Here is a 17502-nt window from a genome sequence, read left to right as displayed (position 1 = left end):
ACACTATAGCACAATGACAATGACATTGACTTCCATACTTTCGAGTTTGATGTTATTCATTTTTAAATAAGATTTCTATTAGATACAAGGCTTTTTGCTATAAACGAACCCAATCGGATTAATAGCTGAATACTTCGTATTCGCATTCACCTCACACTTTAAATATCCACAAAATGCCCGCATTCTATTTGGCTTTAGGTTAAAGTGGCATAAGCTACATTTTCCTCATTTCATGGGAATTTTTTTGATTATCCGCGCATGGAAAGCTGGTATAAACCTTAAAAATGGTAATGAGTCTTGTTTTTTTTTGACCATTTTAGAAACACACAAAAAATTTTCTGTCTGGCTAGTCCTCTATACGTAATTACGTAATTTAAAATGAATATGTAGTTTTTTATTCAAATTATATCACAACATACATATGTACAAAAGATGTGGTAAATGTTTGAAATATTTATATTAGAAATAGAAAAATAGAACAAGTACAGATTATGTAATGAAATTATATGGCATTACACAAGTGACGTGCAACTCGGAAGTTTAAAGTTTTTCTTTTGACATTTTCTGTCTTGCGTTTGGTTCTGTCGCCGCGTGTTGTACCGGTTCTCACGAATTTCTTATTAAAATTCTACTTTTGGTAAGTATTTTTGAGAATTCTTTTAGTTATTAATATATTTGCTTTTTTTCAAACATTATGCAAATCTAAATAATGTTAAACAGTTTATAAGTGGTCCCTATAATCTTGATAAAAAAATGACCTTGTTTCTGCGTCTAACAATTTATTGGAAGACATAGTTTATCTTATTATGAATTTGATAAAAATGATGTGATTAAATTAGTTTAGATATATATTTAAAACATACCTGTGATTCAATACTGTAAATAGATTTAGCAGGAAAACTATTACCTGCTATTGTTAATTGGATTCCTATTAGGTATTTATAAGTAGGTAGGTAGTTGCTACATGACTCACGTTCAGACTACGATACCTAATAGGTATAGCTTGTTGATTGTTCTATTTCATTGTTAAGCTGAGAACTTGACAGTCAAATTACGCAAATCTTTAAAAAATCCTGATAGTATTTAACTCGTACGATTTCATACATGTTGGTATGAATAATAATTGAAATTTTCGCAAAAATCGTTTTTTTTTTTGTCTATAATATTTTGAATGTGTATTGCACATTCATCCATTCCACTTTATAAGTCTTGATAATTGTTTAATTTAATTCTAGTCAAGTTTGACTGCGTTAATGATAACTGTCACTAATCTATTTTCGTCACTGGGCTTTTTCTAGATTTACTGCATTCGTCAAAATGTTATGTGGGAAATACTCATAATTTATTATTTGTTGTATCACAGTATGTAGCGGCCTTGTGAGAGTTACATATCCCTAAAAATTAAAATCAAGACATTAAATTGTAAGAAATAAAGTCAATCTACAGTACTGTTTCATTATAAAGACACTAGTGAAATTTTTATATCACAGCTCTGACAATATAGCTGTACAAATAAACATTTACATGAAAGTCTTGTGTTGTTTTGAAGGATTTCTCGCTAGGCAATCAAAACAAGCTAGATATAATATAATTATTTTAATTACAAAACCAAATGTAAACAATGCCCTAATAAACAGGAAAAGAATCAAAGTCAATCAGTTGAAACCCATATAGTTATTAAAAAATTTGGATGAATTGAGAATTCCTTAGTATTATACAAGAGTCAGTTTACTACAAATTTTATATACCTATCTTAAAAGTCACCAGATATACTGAAAAATTCAAATATAATATAACCATATCCTTTTCCTTACCCTTACCAGTCCTTTCCTTTATTCCTCTCGCCAATCCTTTCTTAATCCCTTCTCAAAAAGTCGGCAATCCATTTGTAGAGGCGTAAGGTCTGAAATGGACCTTATGCCTCTCTAAATTTTCAGGGGCGGTGGTAGTGCGTACCATCAGGCGCCCCACCAGCTCCATTGCCGACTGTAACATAAAAAAATATATATATAAGACCTTGATATCCTATTCTATCCTACTAATATTATAAATGGGAAAGTTTGTAAGGATGTGTGAGTGTGTTTGTTGCTCTTACACGCAAAAACCACTGAACCGATCGCTATGAAATTTGGTACATAGACAGCTGGACAACTGGAATAACATATAGGCAACTTTTTATCCCGATATTACGCGGGTGAAACCGCGGGGCGCAGCTAGTAAATGCATAAAACGAAATAGACCTGTGCCAAAACGTTTGCCAAATAGTTAAAAATAACATTTTTTTTATCAATGTGATCAATAATTTATTATTAGGATATGACAACTTTTCCAGATGTGTATGTATCAATGTGCAATAGTTTAGAGATAAACCAGTATTTTATGTAGTGTCATCTAGGTATTATTTATTTTTTATTTAAATGATTTATAAATACACAGATAATGTAGCTATTAAACTTCAAGTACAGGAGTTTTAATGCTCTTTTCAATATGCTATTTCTAGTTCTACTGTCCCAGGTTGGAGATAGTGTGGCTATAATATAATAAATAACAAGTGTTATTATTGAAGTATGTCCTAAACAGTAACATTGACTTTGTGATTAAGCAAAGTTATAAATTGACTTACATTTCAAACAGTGTAAATATTTAGTATAAATAATAATTTTTAACAGTAAACTGAACTGCCTTCAAATGTCAGAACAAGACTTAATTTAAAAGGGTCCATATGGCAGGCACCAACTTTCAAATAAAAAAGAATCAAAATTGGTTCACCGAGTAAAATGTTAAGAGGTAACAAAATGATAAAAATAAATGTACACTATTTGAATGTAGTTCTAGCCAGCCCTTCGGTTCATCATAACATAGATTTAGAAACAGATATATATGAACTGAGAATCTCCACTTTTTTTAATTGGTTGAAAATGTATAACAATAAGGTTTATAGAAGAAGTGTACACAATCATAATAAATCATAAGATGCAAGTCATCAGAATTGTGAGTCTTAAGAAAAAAAAATAAGGTCTTTTTTAGAGAATACCATAAATATAGCAAAACAAATAATGGTATACAACAATCCACAAAATGTTGCCACTTAAGAACTAATTTTAAACCATTTTGGCTGCTCCACTGTGCTTATGAATTTAATTTAGATCTAACAATATTTAGGTGGTTTACAATTTTATTAAAAGTAATTTCCAAACAATCAACCAAAGAAAAAGTTATAAATAAATGTCTGCATATACTAACAGACACTTAAACTCAATCGACATAATTGCTGTGAAGATAACTGCACACATAGCATTATGTACATTTAAAAAAAGACAACCCACTTATCACACGAATGACCTTAAATATATTCATCAATTTTAATTAATTTTGGAAAATTTACTTATTTAAATGATACATAAAGTTAGGCTCCAAATAATTTATCTTCATAGCAATGTTTAATACTGTGATTTCTGAATCATTTTCAACCAATTTCGAAACAGCAGGAGGTTCTCAATTTGATGGTTCTTTTTTGTTTTTGATTCTTCGAAAAAATTCGACATGATGAACCGATTTTGATGTTATTTTTATTTGATTTAATTACTGTCTTGTGACATTATATAGGCGGCTTACTGTTAAATTTTTTTTTTATATCAATGACAATCAAATAGGACACTCAAAATTCCATTTTACTAACCCACTTACACTAGGCCTATTCAATATCATCACATTTATCAAAATCATATAATATACATGTAATATTTAACCATTAAGTAGAATGTTATCAAAAAAAAAAAAGATAAAAATAAACCCACAAATTAATTGTGCGACTTATTTTTGTATGGGAATTATTTTATCATATTGTAAATATGTGATATTATTGATAATAAATGACACCAATCATTATCATTATTATATAAAGTTTTTAGTTTGTTTTTTTAGATTTTATGAAATTATTGTGATGGTGACAGGCATATTGTGGTTAAATAAATGATATTTGAAACATCAAATAATAATTTTCTTTGTATGCATACGTTTTAACCGCATCGTGTCATGTGTGTGTCTATGCTATGGATTTTATTATCTGTGGCTAGTACATATACCATTTACTAATATCGAATGTATGTACCTTTTTACCATCTTTGGTCTATCTTTTTTTCGTAGTAAAAAAATATACAAATTTGCATTATTATATCGACTCAGTAAATAATAGAATAGTTTCAATTTTGCATGCTTTACCAAAAATTCAATTGGTTTTAGAATGTCGGTAACATATTACATCAAAATAACCAACTGCACCATATAAAACAAAACGAAATTGACCGGTAGTACAAGATTCCAATACGAAATATTCTCCATACAATCGTAATATATCTTAAAAAAAAATTAACATCATACAAGATGAGGCGCTACTTATTAAGATTAATATAGTTTGTGATTCAAGCAACCATAGTATAATGACATCCCTTCTTACACGTTATCCTGTTTCGCAAAACAACAATCTTTCATGGGTTTTAAGCTGAGTCACGTCGATTCTACGATACAAACCAATCTAATCATTACACATACATTCATCATAACTTTTATAACGTTCATGTTCATTTAAAAAGATGACGTCACATCAACATTTATCCTGCCGTACCATAAGCTGGCTTGTGAAGCGTCTTGCAGTCGCGTTCCTACCGCTCGAGTGATCGGACGTGTCTGTGTCGGTGTGGAGTTTATTAATTGTTATAAAAGACTGATTATTTATTTTTAAGAGATATTCCTATTGTTATCTAGGTAAGTTCTTATGATTTTACGATTTTTTTTTTGTTAATAGTCGACAAAATATAATACGAATTATCTAGTGTATGTAATTTTGTGCAAATGCTTTAAGAACGTGTTCAATGAATGGCAATGATGTGATAAGATATATAATGAGTGTGGGTAATTACTAGGTGTAAATAGAAGTTGCGAAATATTTCTACCCCGAATGAAATGTTTAAACTTAATTATTACCTATCGCTTATTTGCTATGACATTCATTTTCATACAGCGCAGGAAGGAAAACTATATATTTTTAGTCTTTGTAGGGAAATACCCAATGGACTGAGTACTTTGAGGTCAATGATAATCCTATGATAAATGATTCAGTATGTTTTCAGCGAGATTTTGTGGTTGTGTTTTAAAGTATAATATTGATATTTTGGTAAATATAGAAATAGAGTAGAGTCATCCCATGATTAATTATAATTAACATCACAATTTAAATATGGATTATATGACAAAAACGTAACGAAGGTGTTTTATAATAGGAAAATAGTATTTTTGATTAAGTTATTCGTCTGACATTTTCAAATGTTTTGCTTGTTTTATTCAAAAGATCAGTTAAGCTATACACGGCCTGGCGAATTTAATTTACTTCAAGGATAGAAAATTACTTCCTGTATACCTAAATTTATTTACAATTAACCTAGCAATCGTAATATCTTTGGTTCTTATACCCGCATAAAGTAAGGCAATTGCAGACCCCAATAGAACGCTGGGCGCTTATTACGCATTCCTTTAAATCCTACTTTCTTATATAACTTCATACTCAATGTCATGGTTACCACAAGTACATTGAAGTCATGGACATTGAGCAAAGTGTGAATTTTTACGGTCAATTTAATTCATGAGTTTGTACCCGAAAGAATTCCGGTTTCCAAGGTCACGCGAAGGTAGGACATCGTAACTAAATACAGGCAAGTGTCAGCACAATATTACTTGCTATTTGTCACCTTGACTGTGGAGGCCTTTACGGTCTAATTGTTAGAGCACCTAGTGCTAAAGGGTGTCCCAAGGTTCTGTCCTAAATCAAGGCCAGTCTTGGATAGAAAATATGGAGCGTGTATGACTATTCGCAAATAAATCAAATGTCGCTTTTGGTATTGACATGTTTTGTAAGAATAGATAAGTAAATAAGCTATAAGTTGTTATAGTTAATTCCCTCCGTCTATAATATTAATATATAAAAAGGTGAAGTTGTTGACGTTTTAGAGTAATCTCAGGAACTACTAGACCGATTTAAAAAATTCTCTCATCGTTGGTTATGTACGTGTCACCTGCCAGTTGAGTATGTTTGCAGCACGGGTGAAGCCGGGGCGAACAGCTATTATTATATAAAAATTAAGATACGAATCTAGAAAGAATGGCTTTTTCAGAATTCGATTTACAGTCTAAAAGACAAATCTGCATGTATGCGTCATCACGAACTAACTGTCGTCTGCAGCGAAAAGATGATTTTTAACAATTGTGTGTTTTTAGATTTAGCTGCGTCATTTATCTTATAAATAATATTTATATTCGCAACAACGGAGTCGTTTTGTGTCATTTCTTTCTGAAGGTTATTTCATTGTTATGAAATGTACATTATTTTATAAAAACATTGTGAAGGTAATCAAAAAACCTGACAACGCTTACAGGGCACAATGTTGGTTGTTTAGAAGATATGCTTCCCCAATTTTGAATATTCCTTCGTATATAAATAATATCTACGCAAAAACAAGGCAATTATAATGCACTTTAATTTTTTTTAACTGTACTTTCATATTGTAAACATAATTGTTGTAGGAATCCGTTAAAATTCGTTAATTACGCTGTATTAGCAAATTTTAACGGATAGGCCCATATCCTTTTCCTTACCTTTCCCAGTCCTTTCCTTTATTCCTCTCATCAATCCTTTCCTAATCCCTTCCCAATTAAAGTCGGAAATCCATTTGTAGAGGCGAAGGTCTGCAATTGATCTTTCACCTCTCCAAATGTTCATGGGCGGTGGTAGCGCTTACCATCAGGCGACCCACCAGCTCCATTGCCGACTATGACATTAAAAGAAAAAACACAAGCTCACATTCCCAATCGGAGACAATTGTGTAGTCGCTGAATTCTCCACCTTTGTCCTTAAGTATACTAAAACAATAACTATATGTTTTACTTTTCACCAACAGTCGCAATGGCCATCCACATCAAAGACTCCGACGACCTGAAGACCAGGCTCGGTGAGGCCGGAGACAAGCTGGTCGTCATCGACTTCATGGCCACCTGGTGCGGACCCTGCAAGGTCATCGGGCCGAAACTGGATGAGCTGGCCAACGAGATGGCCGACTCCATCGTCGTACTTAAGGTTCGTTTGATGTGGTCAATAATTGTGAATTGTGTGTTAACAAGTATATATGTATACTTTAAACTCATTTCAAGTCAGAAAATAGAGAAAAAAAATATAATTTCGTCTCTTGGTATCATTTTAATAAACACGAATACAGAGACATCGGAAATCCTGAATTTCAAATAAAAATAAATTTCATAGCAAAAATTTTACTACACCGCAAAACTTAAATGATTGTACGTTTTATAGAATTGATTCGTTTCTACTAAATAGGTCACTGGAGGTTCCACTCAAAAGTCTTAAATGAGACTAAATATCAATACTTTCCTATCACACACATATATAATCACGCCAATCGGTTGAAAACCCACGGAGTTATCGAGTAACAAAACAGAAGAAAAAAAAAACATTTGAATTTAGAACCTCCTTCATTAAATAGCGCGATCGCGTGCTATCAAGCTTTAGATTCAACAATCATCATAAATGATCTTTGATTTGTTCGCTGCAGCGACAAAAAGCAACACTTAATAGTATTGTGGGTGAAATAATTACACCAGTTAATGTATGACCCATTTCGTGTATCGATCTGTGATGTTAATAATGGCGGTGAAGTTTACACCTTATGTCGTTGTGATAGGAGTGATTTTACCATAATATATGTTAATGGGATTAGATTATTAATATGTACCAATTGCCTTTAGCTAGGTAAAAGAACTAAAGGATAGAATGGTGCCTTCTCAGACATCGAGAACCTTTTTTTGTAGGAAACCGAGCTTAAAAAGGGGGTAATCAATTCGACCATGTTTCTTACTTAGTGAACCAATTATGATTCTTTATGTCTGACTGTCATGTCTATGGGGCCTATTTTAATTTACTCCAGTACTGACAATTTGAAGGCGATTTGTTTTTTTTTGTTATGTTTTTAAATGTGTATATTGTATGCATAGTGTAGGTGGATAAAAACATTATCTTTCTCCAATTTCCTATCCTTCTTCTACATTAATTATTACAAATGTTTCATACTTCTTTCTTATCGATTCCTTAATTATCGATTTGTAATTTTCCAATGACCGCCACTTGACCTTTCCTTATTCCCAAACTCCAAAATCCATTGTTTATACACAGTCTATTGTTATTCTTCGTAGACAAGTTTGAGGCTGTTTGGTATACACTATAGATTCATTATTATAATATCAGTAATTTTACTTTTGTCCAAACCTATTTGACAGAATAGGTTAGCTGTGCCCCTGACTTTGTTCACGCTTGCGTAGATTCTAGTTGAATTCAACAGTTTCATCAAAATCTGCAGTAGTTTGTTCGTGAAAGCCGGACGACAGATGAGCGGACATTTTATTGTTTTGTATTGACACTTCTATAGTTTTATTGTAATTGTAGATTTCTGTCTAGTCTTTCTAGTGTTTTTAATATATGTAAGAAAACTTAAATATTAAAACAATCCTTTAAAACTTAAGTCTGGTCTCTGCAAGTCAGGATTTTCGGAGATTCTGAAAATATATTTTTCTTAAAATGACAATCAAGCCATAATTCAATGTACAAACTACACACGCGATCTTATCGATACAAGAGATATCTTCCAAACAATCCGTCAAAAAGAAAAGTGAATATTTAAATAATTACATTTATCCGTTTTCCAGGTGGACGTGGACGAATGCGAGGACATCGCCACAGAGTATAACATCAACTCAATGCCCACCTTCGTGTTTGTGAAGAGCTCTAAGAAACTCGAGGAGTTTTCTGGCGCCAACGCGGACAAACTGAAAAACACCATCCTTAAACTTAAGTAAATTATATATTACGCAGTACGCCGACCGGAGGATGTGTTTAGTTAATATATATATTTTTAAAACCAGTGTTGGTAAATTCGAAAGCATTTAAATTGTATTAAATTATTGTATCGTATCAGTTGTATATTTTGTATTATAAAGCATTTATAAACACAATGCAGATTTATTTTTGGAAAGCTGGACTTTAACCACGAAGTGTCTTAATGAATATTGCACAATTTAAGTTTTAGGGAAGCGTACGGGCATGCTTTAATCGTATTATTTTTCATTGCATTATGTTACATACTATTGTTACTTCAATAAACATTAAAATGTATCTGCTGTTTCATTATTTATCCAAAATACATATGTTTTTGTGATCACATAGATTACATGTGATCCAGATATTTCGAGTAGGTTTAGAGGTAACTCATGAATTATTGCTGAATTTGTTTTATTTTACTTGTATTTACAATTTTATATGCACCTCCTGTAATCAGGTATTTACAAAATAATGTTAATAAAGATTTAATTAAGGAGATACAGATCTAACATCGTCTATCCGAGTGCATTATCTTACTATTTTATTGTTGGGCCACCCAACGGACAAACGTGATGTATATATTTGTTAGAGTTCTCAGTTCTATTCAATCCTGACACAAAACCCACAGATTATGTACATTAAAAAAACACCACATTCCTTCAAATATTTAATTCATGTATTTACATTAAGTATTGAGATAATTTCACATAATTGCAATTTAAATAGTCAATAATTTAGTTACATACAAATTATCCAGCATACACGGAGATTCGCTAGCCCGCAAACAATATTTATTCTATGGGTTAAAGCACAAACTTGATCGTGATTATATCTCTTTATATATACGTTAAGCACGCTAACTTGATAGCATAGAATACCTTTAAAAGCGCCTCGTTACTTTTACTTATAATATTACCAGCAATAAAAAAAAACCAATTGACACATGTCAAGCGACGCACTTTTCTTTTGACCTCAATAATGACAGCTAAATACAGTCCGAAATAAATTCTCTTGTACCTAATACATAATTAAAAGTAACGACGCATTTCATACATGTATCGTAAGAATAAATAAAAAAATTACAATATTGTCCATACATCATAAACATTTAGTATCATTTCAGTGCAAAATTTAAAAATACCAATTTAAAATATGTCCAAAAACCGTCGCCGATCTACGAACAATCTTATTTACGAATACGAAACTTTTAACAACCGTCGTTTCGACGACTTTAACTTTTCAAGTACATTTACAACCGTATCGTTTAAATTTTTGTGCTGAAAATAAATTTTAACGCGTGAAAAGAGATTCGCTTCACTTTGACTAAAGAATCATTCGCGTCTTTTATTTATTCTTGGATTTTTGATTATGCCTTTTAATGAATACACGGGAATGTATATTATATTTTGAATATCATATTTTCTTTAATTTCATGCAGACTACACAATACATAGGACATAAATTCAGTTCTTTTCAATACAATTTTAATCATATAAAACTAATTTCACTAATTATTCATACAATTTAATTATAATCATTACACGACATATCTTTGGATACAATAATTTTTCAATTAACGAGAAAAAATTATTAAAAAAAAAAAAACGTAAAAATACATTCAAGCTTCTCTAGCGCCATCTTGTTTACAGTGCGAGCACAAAATGGCCGTAAATAAAAAAATATTACGCCTAAAAATCTCATTGTCTACGCTTACCTAACTTAAACGAAATAGGGACAAAAAATACAATAAAATGTTATTCTCGACGCGCTTACATTACAAAAGTAAACAAAAAGGACTAGATTGTTAAAAAATAATTATTAAACATTACCGCTTATAATAATAATTATAACACAAATCACATACATTTATGAGATATTTCCTTTGTGAAATTAAAATTTACTACTATAAATTATAATTATAAATCTAAATAAAATTACACAAAACGGGTGTATATGCATTTAGTACGTAATACTTTTAAAACATCTTTTATTTTAATTATTAGACACTCATATAAACAGATTAAAAATTATTTTCATAACGTCCGAAATAAAAGCATTATCGACTCGATTGGTACTGAAACTGAAAGCGGAATCGAATTTTTCATTTTCATATAAATTTATAAAATTAATTACGTTATTTCATTATACATTGAACGTGAGAAAACCTTTCATTTGTACTTAAAAGCATATAATTTTAAGACATTTTCGTTCACATTCACACTATAAGAATATAAAAAATTAAAAAGCGTCCATTCAATCTACATCTTTAGTAAATATAAGAAACGTACTGTGGCAGTGACATTTAAATATTATTATTTAAAAATGGCGCTCATTTTACGTTATCGCAGTAAAAAAAAATTAAACGCATTCTTTTTTCGTGATACATGTCGAAAAGAACTATATTTTTATTATTAGTACATACAAAATAACGGGATATATCATGTAGTATGTATGTCCTATACAAAAGTTAGGTATATTTAAATATACATTAGTTAACATGTTTCAATTTTTTAATTTCATAGTTGAACGATGTTTTAAAAACAAATTTGCTGCCCCTTTGCATCAACATTAAAAAAAAAGTAACAGGAAGCTTTTTCAAAATGACGCGCCAACTCAATGAAATAGCGAGAAAAAGAAAAATTATTTTTGCATTTAGATGATAAAAATTCCGTTTGATAGTAAAGACAAAAGTTAATTATGATTTCAGCAAATTTGTTTATAAACATTAATATTTTAAATACGTCTCGATGGGAGACATTATATCTTAACATAGTCAAGCGAATAATACTTAATTTAAATTTGTAAGTATACTAGCGATTTAATAATTGAATATAATTTTATACAATTTCCTTTATTGTGCTGTAATCTATTAATGGTGCAGCAAAATTTTATGAAAAATGTAATGATATTCTTGATATTTTAACGTTTTACGTATGAAAATATATGATAATACAAAATAGAAACGAAATGTCATTAATCCACGAAATGTACCATAATTGACTACGTTTCTTTTTTTACACAAGTAATTAAATCAATTTGAAAATACCAACCACTTACCATATCAATATTACAGCACAATCCAGTTATTTCAATGGACAAACAGACAAACTTTACATATCGATTATACATAGAGAATATACGAGTCTAATTGACCTACAAGCCACATTCGATCATTTATTCTAGAAAATTCTATTAAATATTATTATCATGTCATTGGAAGGTTTACACGGATGGGTTTTTGGAAATATTTTGTATACATTTCATCATCATCATCAATCAGAATTATATTCTTGAGAATTATCCATAACGTATTAAAAACGTATTTTTTTTATATTCAAAAAAATAAATGTGCAAGTTTTCAGTTACATTTTAGTCATGCGTTTTTTTTTAAATTTAATTTTTTCATCATATGATTTTAAAGTTTAAATAAATATTTTTAGACGAAAAACCAAATGCTTATTAATATGTATAAATAAAATATCCGATGTTTCACTCATATTAATTACGCTCCGGCTTCGCCCGTGGTACACACATACTGTGACAGAATTTTGAAATCGGTCGTATGCTTCCTGAGATAAGCGCGTTTAAACAAACTCTTAAGCTTTACATTTCAAGTATGGATTACAACAAAACATCACAAAAAACCCATCCATACTCATTTCTCTACAATATAACTCTGTCAAACAAACATTTAGTATATTTAGGAACCAAATATATATTGCATACTCATGAAATTAAATTTAATAAAAAATAAACTCATACACAATGTACGATCAATATTCATTGATAAAATAATTATATTTTACTGCAAACGTACTTAAATTTAGATAGTCATTGTCTAGTAATTTCATAAACATTAATAAAAAAAAACCCTTAAATAAAAGATACATCTAATAAATGCATATCAATACCTGGATGAAAAATTATGTTTTTTTTTTAATTTAATACTAAAATCATTAATAATCAAATCAATAGAAAACTTTATTCATCCCGGTCCAGCCAATTATAAAAAAAACACACACACACGTACAAATACGTTTAAACTCATATATAATTTCAATTTAGAATTAAATTTAATAAAAGGTTATTTTTATTAAGAAAATGATCATAAAATTTAAATACTTTGCAGTGTACATTTCGGTAGATACATAAGATCACACGAATTAATAAAAAAAGCTATTCAATGTACAAAATTTTATAAGAAAAAAATAGTAATAATAATTCACCGATTCAAAGTCCATTAAAAGCTAATCGTACCATAAGATGTCTTTATATGCTGAAATAGGATGACGAGTATTTAATTTATCATAATTCATAATCTTCTATCGATCATTTGGCGGTCTTTAAAATATTATTTATGTAATGCATAATTAAAAATGTTATCGTCATGTGCAACAAATTGATATTAATATTTCATTATCTGTGTGCATGGGCTCCCTTCAAAATTTCAAGTAATTTTTCCATATCAAGACATCCTACGGCACGCACAAGCCAACTCAACCGACGCACAATATAACGTGTCAAATATAACGCGACGCTTTCGCGTGACACGCTCCAACTCACCCGTCACTCGTGCGTGTCATGGTACACGTACATGTCACGTAAACATACGCAACGCCCGCGCGTTACACGTCGCAAATGACGCAACACCCGCGGGTAACACGTCACGGGATGCGCGCGTCAGACGTCACAAATGACGTGACGCTCGCGCGTGACGCGTCAGCAGAAACACGCGTACAGCTTCGACAGGTCGACGCTCCAGTACGCGTTTAGTTGACCCCTGCGTGGGCGAGTCATTGTTCGAGTCACATAATCATGCACAATAAAAATAAATAACTAAATTAATCAATCGCCACAGATGTATAAAAATATACTGCGTTTTAGGTAATTCAAATAAAAAGTAACATGGGATGGTATAGTGCAGTATGACACGGTGTAGTGCTGCACGACAATGTGCAGTGTAACGCTGCGCGGTGTAGCATACTGCGACACATAATGTATCAAGGCAGGCTAGTATAGTGCAGTGTAATTCAGTATGGTGCAGTGTAATGCAGTGTAGTGTAGTAAAATGTAGTGTAGTGTAGTGTAATTTTGTAAAGTGTGGTGTAGTGTAGTGCATACGTACGATCATGTGTCGTCGTGCGCGTGCGTGGGCGACGCGGCGCAGCTGCTGTCGGATTGCGCGCACTCCACGCTCTCCGTGCCCACCTGGAATATGCCCTTTAATTAACAGGAAAAAAGGGTATAATGTAACGGTTGTTTTTTTTTAGTGATCGGTTTGTTGGGACCTCAATTTCGTGCCTTAAATGTTATACTACCATTTTTATCTCCTAAATTAATGAGGGTTGTTTTGTTTGTCAATTTCATTGTTTTCATAGGTATTGACTGTTTAAATATAACATAAGTGTCTTATAGCGTTAATGGGCGGGTATGATACGGGAAATCGGACGAACAAATAATATGTGAACTAACATGATCTTTCTTTTATAGTATTACAGAGTAAGTTGATGATAGGATGGACATTTAATTTCGCAATTACGATGTTAAATAGCTCATAGCGATATTAATAGCTAGCTAAAGAAAACCTATGAATGTAAAATAGCTTGAATAAAACTTGTCATTTCAACGAAATTTCACAGTTTAATTGATCATCGTTTAAACGGAAACGTTCGTTAAAAATAAACTAATTACTTTATACAGTTTATTTCGACAGTCGATTGTAACAAAAAATGGGTTTTGAACGTGGTACTGATAAACAATTGTCCATCTCTTTCACTCGCACACAACTTACCGTAAGCGAGAAAGGGACAACGGTGATAATTTACGATTATTAACAGTTAAGTGTATGAAAGCGATATACAAACTATAGGTTTATATAATATTTACTTAAATACTCTATGAAGGACGCGTCGGCCATTCGATTGAATGGATAACTCCAGTGACCTTTCGGTTCCCTTATAAGGTCGGCGGCGGCGCTTCTAACGGTACAAAAATACTTATTATCTATATCAATATATCTTCTATACTTGGGGTTGTTTGGCATAAATCGCACACACACACACATATATAGCACATAAATATAGCCTGTAGCACTCAAGGATCACGTGTCTATCCAATGGTGGAACAATTTTCAGATCGGTCCAGTAATTCCCGAGATTACCGTGATCAAACAAACAAACACAACTCGATTGAGATTTGACAATTGGAAACTGTTATTACAAAATTAAATTCGCATCATTAAAAACGATTATCAAATTTGACAATTCTATACGCCATATTGGTAATAAATCGTTTCCTTTTCTCTTCTTCTTAAATTTTATATTCATACATTAAAATGAAGACTTACTCTTCGAAGACTCTCTATACTCACGATTCAAATAAAATGAATAAATGGTATATACATTGTCAATAGATATATCATTGAGCGAATAGCAACACGCCTAAACTAACATTAGGAAGCAGCGAGTATGGCAAAATCGTCTAGAATCTAGATTCTATAGAAATTAGCGGCAAATCAGAATATTTACAAATAAAGATATATCTTAAGTTAGAAGTTATTCATATGCACAAAACTGCACAAAAATCAATGATGTTTTTTATGTACTACAAAACTTAAAATATACAAATAAAAACGGTAGTCATTCTCCAAGATTACAGCGGGATAAAGGGAAAATGTATTAACATATATATATTACATAGGATTCCACAGCTTGTATTGTAATTTGCCCAATTGCTTAAAAATTATCTTAAACTAGATGTTGCCCGCAGCTTTGGCCGGCGCGGTCTTAATAAATTTTCGTGTTACTAACTTTCCCTATTTTATCATCCCCTTTCGGGTTTGAGTTTATTAAAATCCTTTCTGATTAGATGCCTACGTGATAACATCTATCTGCATGCTAAATTTCAGCCCAATTAGAGACCAGTGGTTTGGGCTGTGCGTTGATAGATCACTGTGTCAGTCGGTCACCTTAGAGACATATATATTTATTTATGTATTTACCTTGAGCACATCGTGCAGCGAGCTCATACTGCCCAAGCTGAGAGGAGTTATGGACCTCTCTAGCAAGGAGCCGCTCCCCGCCGACCCTCCCCCCACCGACCTGCGAATAAATAATCAAGAAATTTTAAAACGCAATTTCAAAGAGTCAATTCATTTGTTTGTTTATTTTATTAACTATTATTCAACAGCATAGTGGAGTACACTCTAGCCAACGCGCAACAATGCTATACAATATTAATTTTGATAAAAAAAAAAAAAAAATTTTTAATTATTATGTTGTTTGAAAGGTAATTTCACAAAATAACAACAATTGCCAGTAGCAACGTTCATGTTAATTGTTGAAATTTATAAATATTAAGCGATCTTTTTTTTTCTATCGTATCAAATATGTTTTCTACACACTATCAAATGAGCATATTATATTCAGAAGTGTATCATATTATTATATTTTTCTTTTTTTATCATCATACACACAAGTATTATTGTCGACCAGGGTAATAAGAGACAATTTTCCAATTAACAATTAACCACATATGTTAAAAAAATTAACTTTTTGTATTTAGAAAATATATATATATATTATTCTTGTATAAAATATCTATAAAAATTTATTAGATAAAAGTTTTTTCCAACGTTTTGCAATTACAGAATAAATTATTAGGATATTTATCCAATAACCCGTGTGTACAATTACCCTGATTGACCCTATAAAAACGCATTGAGCCAATGCAGTCCCTCTAAGGTTAAATAGTAAATAACAGATAGGTCACCTGTCCATAGGCCTGTGCGAGAGCGGCGGCGAGGGCGGAGCCTCCGTTGGCGGCTCGCGGGACCGCCCCGACCGCCATGAGCCTGCAAATCAAATTTTAAATAAAATCAAATATTTTATTAGTACGCTTATCATAACAACTAACAACCGACTGTACCAACGACGTAAAAGCCTAGTACAATATCTACTATAAAACTATTAATTGTTATAAACTATTTTATAATTAAATCTGTTATCAATAATCTACATTCACAATAACATATAATCTTTGCAAGTTAAAAACGCGTCAATCGATATTACAAGTAAAGAATGTAGTAGACATATCTTAATATTATATATAAACTACGTGTCACGTTCGTTTGTCCGCGATGAACTCCTAAACTACTCAATTGATTTAAATGAAATTTGCACACCTCGTGCAGTTTGATCCAACTTAAAATATTGGACAGTTTATATATAAATGACTACCCGACTACGGCGTAGCCGGGGCGTGCAGTTTGTATTATATATAAATTACATGTCACACTGTTTGTCCGCTATGGACTTCCTAAACTACTTAACCGATTCTAATCAAATTTGCACACCATGTGCAGTTTGATCCACCTTCAAATATAGGATAGTTAATACTATTTCAATTGCGATAAATGCCTACCCGGACGGAACCGGGGCGTGTAGCCAGTTTTATTATAAATGATTCGCATTCAATTACCGTTATACGAGCCGGTGGGGTGCGACACAGTGAGCGGCGACGTTCGCTTGCTGCTGTCTCTACTGCTGTACATCTGTGGTACAATTACA

General features: G+C 31.6%; 2 protein-coding genes across 3 annotated transcripts in view; one reads left to right on the top strand and one right to left on the bottom strand.

Annotated features, from left to right (window-relative positions):
* The first annotated feature begins 494 nt into the window (after window positions 1–494).
* On the top strand, window positions 495–9229 carry LOC119836022 (thioredoxin-2). Of its 2 annotated transcripts, none has more exons than XM_038361187.1 (3): window positions 495–637; window positions 6951–7126; window positions 8764–9229. In XM_038361187.1, the coding sequence occupies exons 2-3, from the start codon at window positions 6956–6958 to the stop codon at window positions 8911–8913; spliced, it is 321 nt and encodes a 106-aa protein (XP_038217115.1). In that variant the 5' UTR covers window positions 495–637; window positions 6951–6955; the 3' UTR covers window positions 8914–9229. The 2 variants fall into 2 exon arrangements, with proteins under 2 accessions (XP_038217115.1, XP_038217116.1); XM_038361188.1 differs by lacking the exon at window positions 495–637 and adding an exon at window positions 4622–4764.
* A 360-nt stretch (window positions 9230–9589) lies between these two features.
* The window catches only part of LOC119835944 (serine/threonine-protein kinase Genghis Khan), a 49740-nt gene continuing 41827 nt past the window's right edge, over window positions 9590–17502 (bottom strand). Inside the window, exons 45-49 of the mRNA XM_038361078.1 lie at window positions 17414–17486; window positions 16706–16787; window positions 15936–16035; window positions 14061–14155; window positions 9590–13715 (exon numbers count right to left, since the gene is read on the bottom strand). Coding sequence (XP_038217006.1) covers window positions 14063–14155; window positions 15936–16035; window positions 16706–16787; window positions 17414–17486 — 348 coding nt within the window. The 3' untranslated portion in view covers window positions 9590–13715; window positions 14061–14062. The remainder of the gene's footprint in view (window positions 13716–14060; window positions 14156–15935; window positions 16036–16705; window positions 16788–17413; window positions 17487–17502) is intronic.

The sequence above is a fragment of the Zerene cesonia genome, chromosome 22, assembly GCF_012273895.1.
Source record: "Zerene cesonia ecotype Mississippi chromosome 22, Zerene_cesonia_1.1, whole genome shotgun sequence".
NCBI classification, from domain to species: Eukaryota; Metazoa; Arthropoda; class Insecta; order Lepidoptera; family Pieridae; genus Zerene; species Zerene cesonia.
Note: the sequence above shows the minus strand (reverse complement) of the source record. Positions and strands in the feature narration are given on the sequence as shown.

What these genes read in the sequence shown, in the direction of transcription:
- LOC119836022 (XM_038361187.1), top strand. Translation starts at nt 6,956, where the DNA reads ATGGCCATCCACATCAAAGACTCCGACGACCTGAAGACCAGGCTCGGT. An exon ending in ACTCCATCGTCGTACTTAAG is followed by an intron (nt 7,127 to 8,763) that starts GTTCGTTTGATG and finishes TCCGTTTTCCAG; the next exon opens with GTGGACGTGGACGAATGCGA.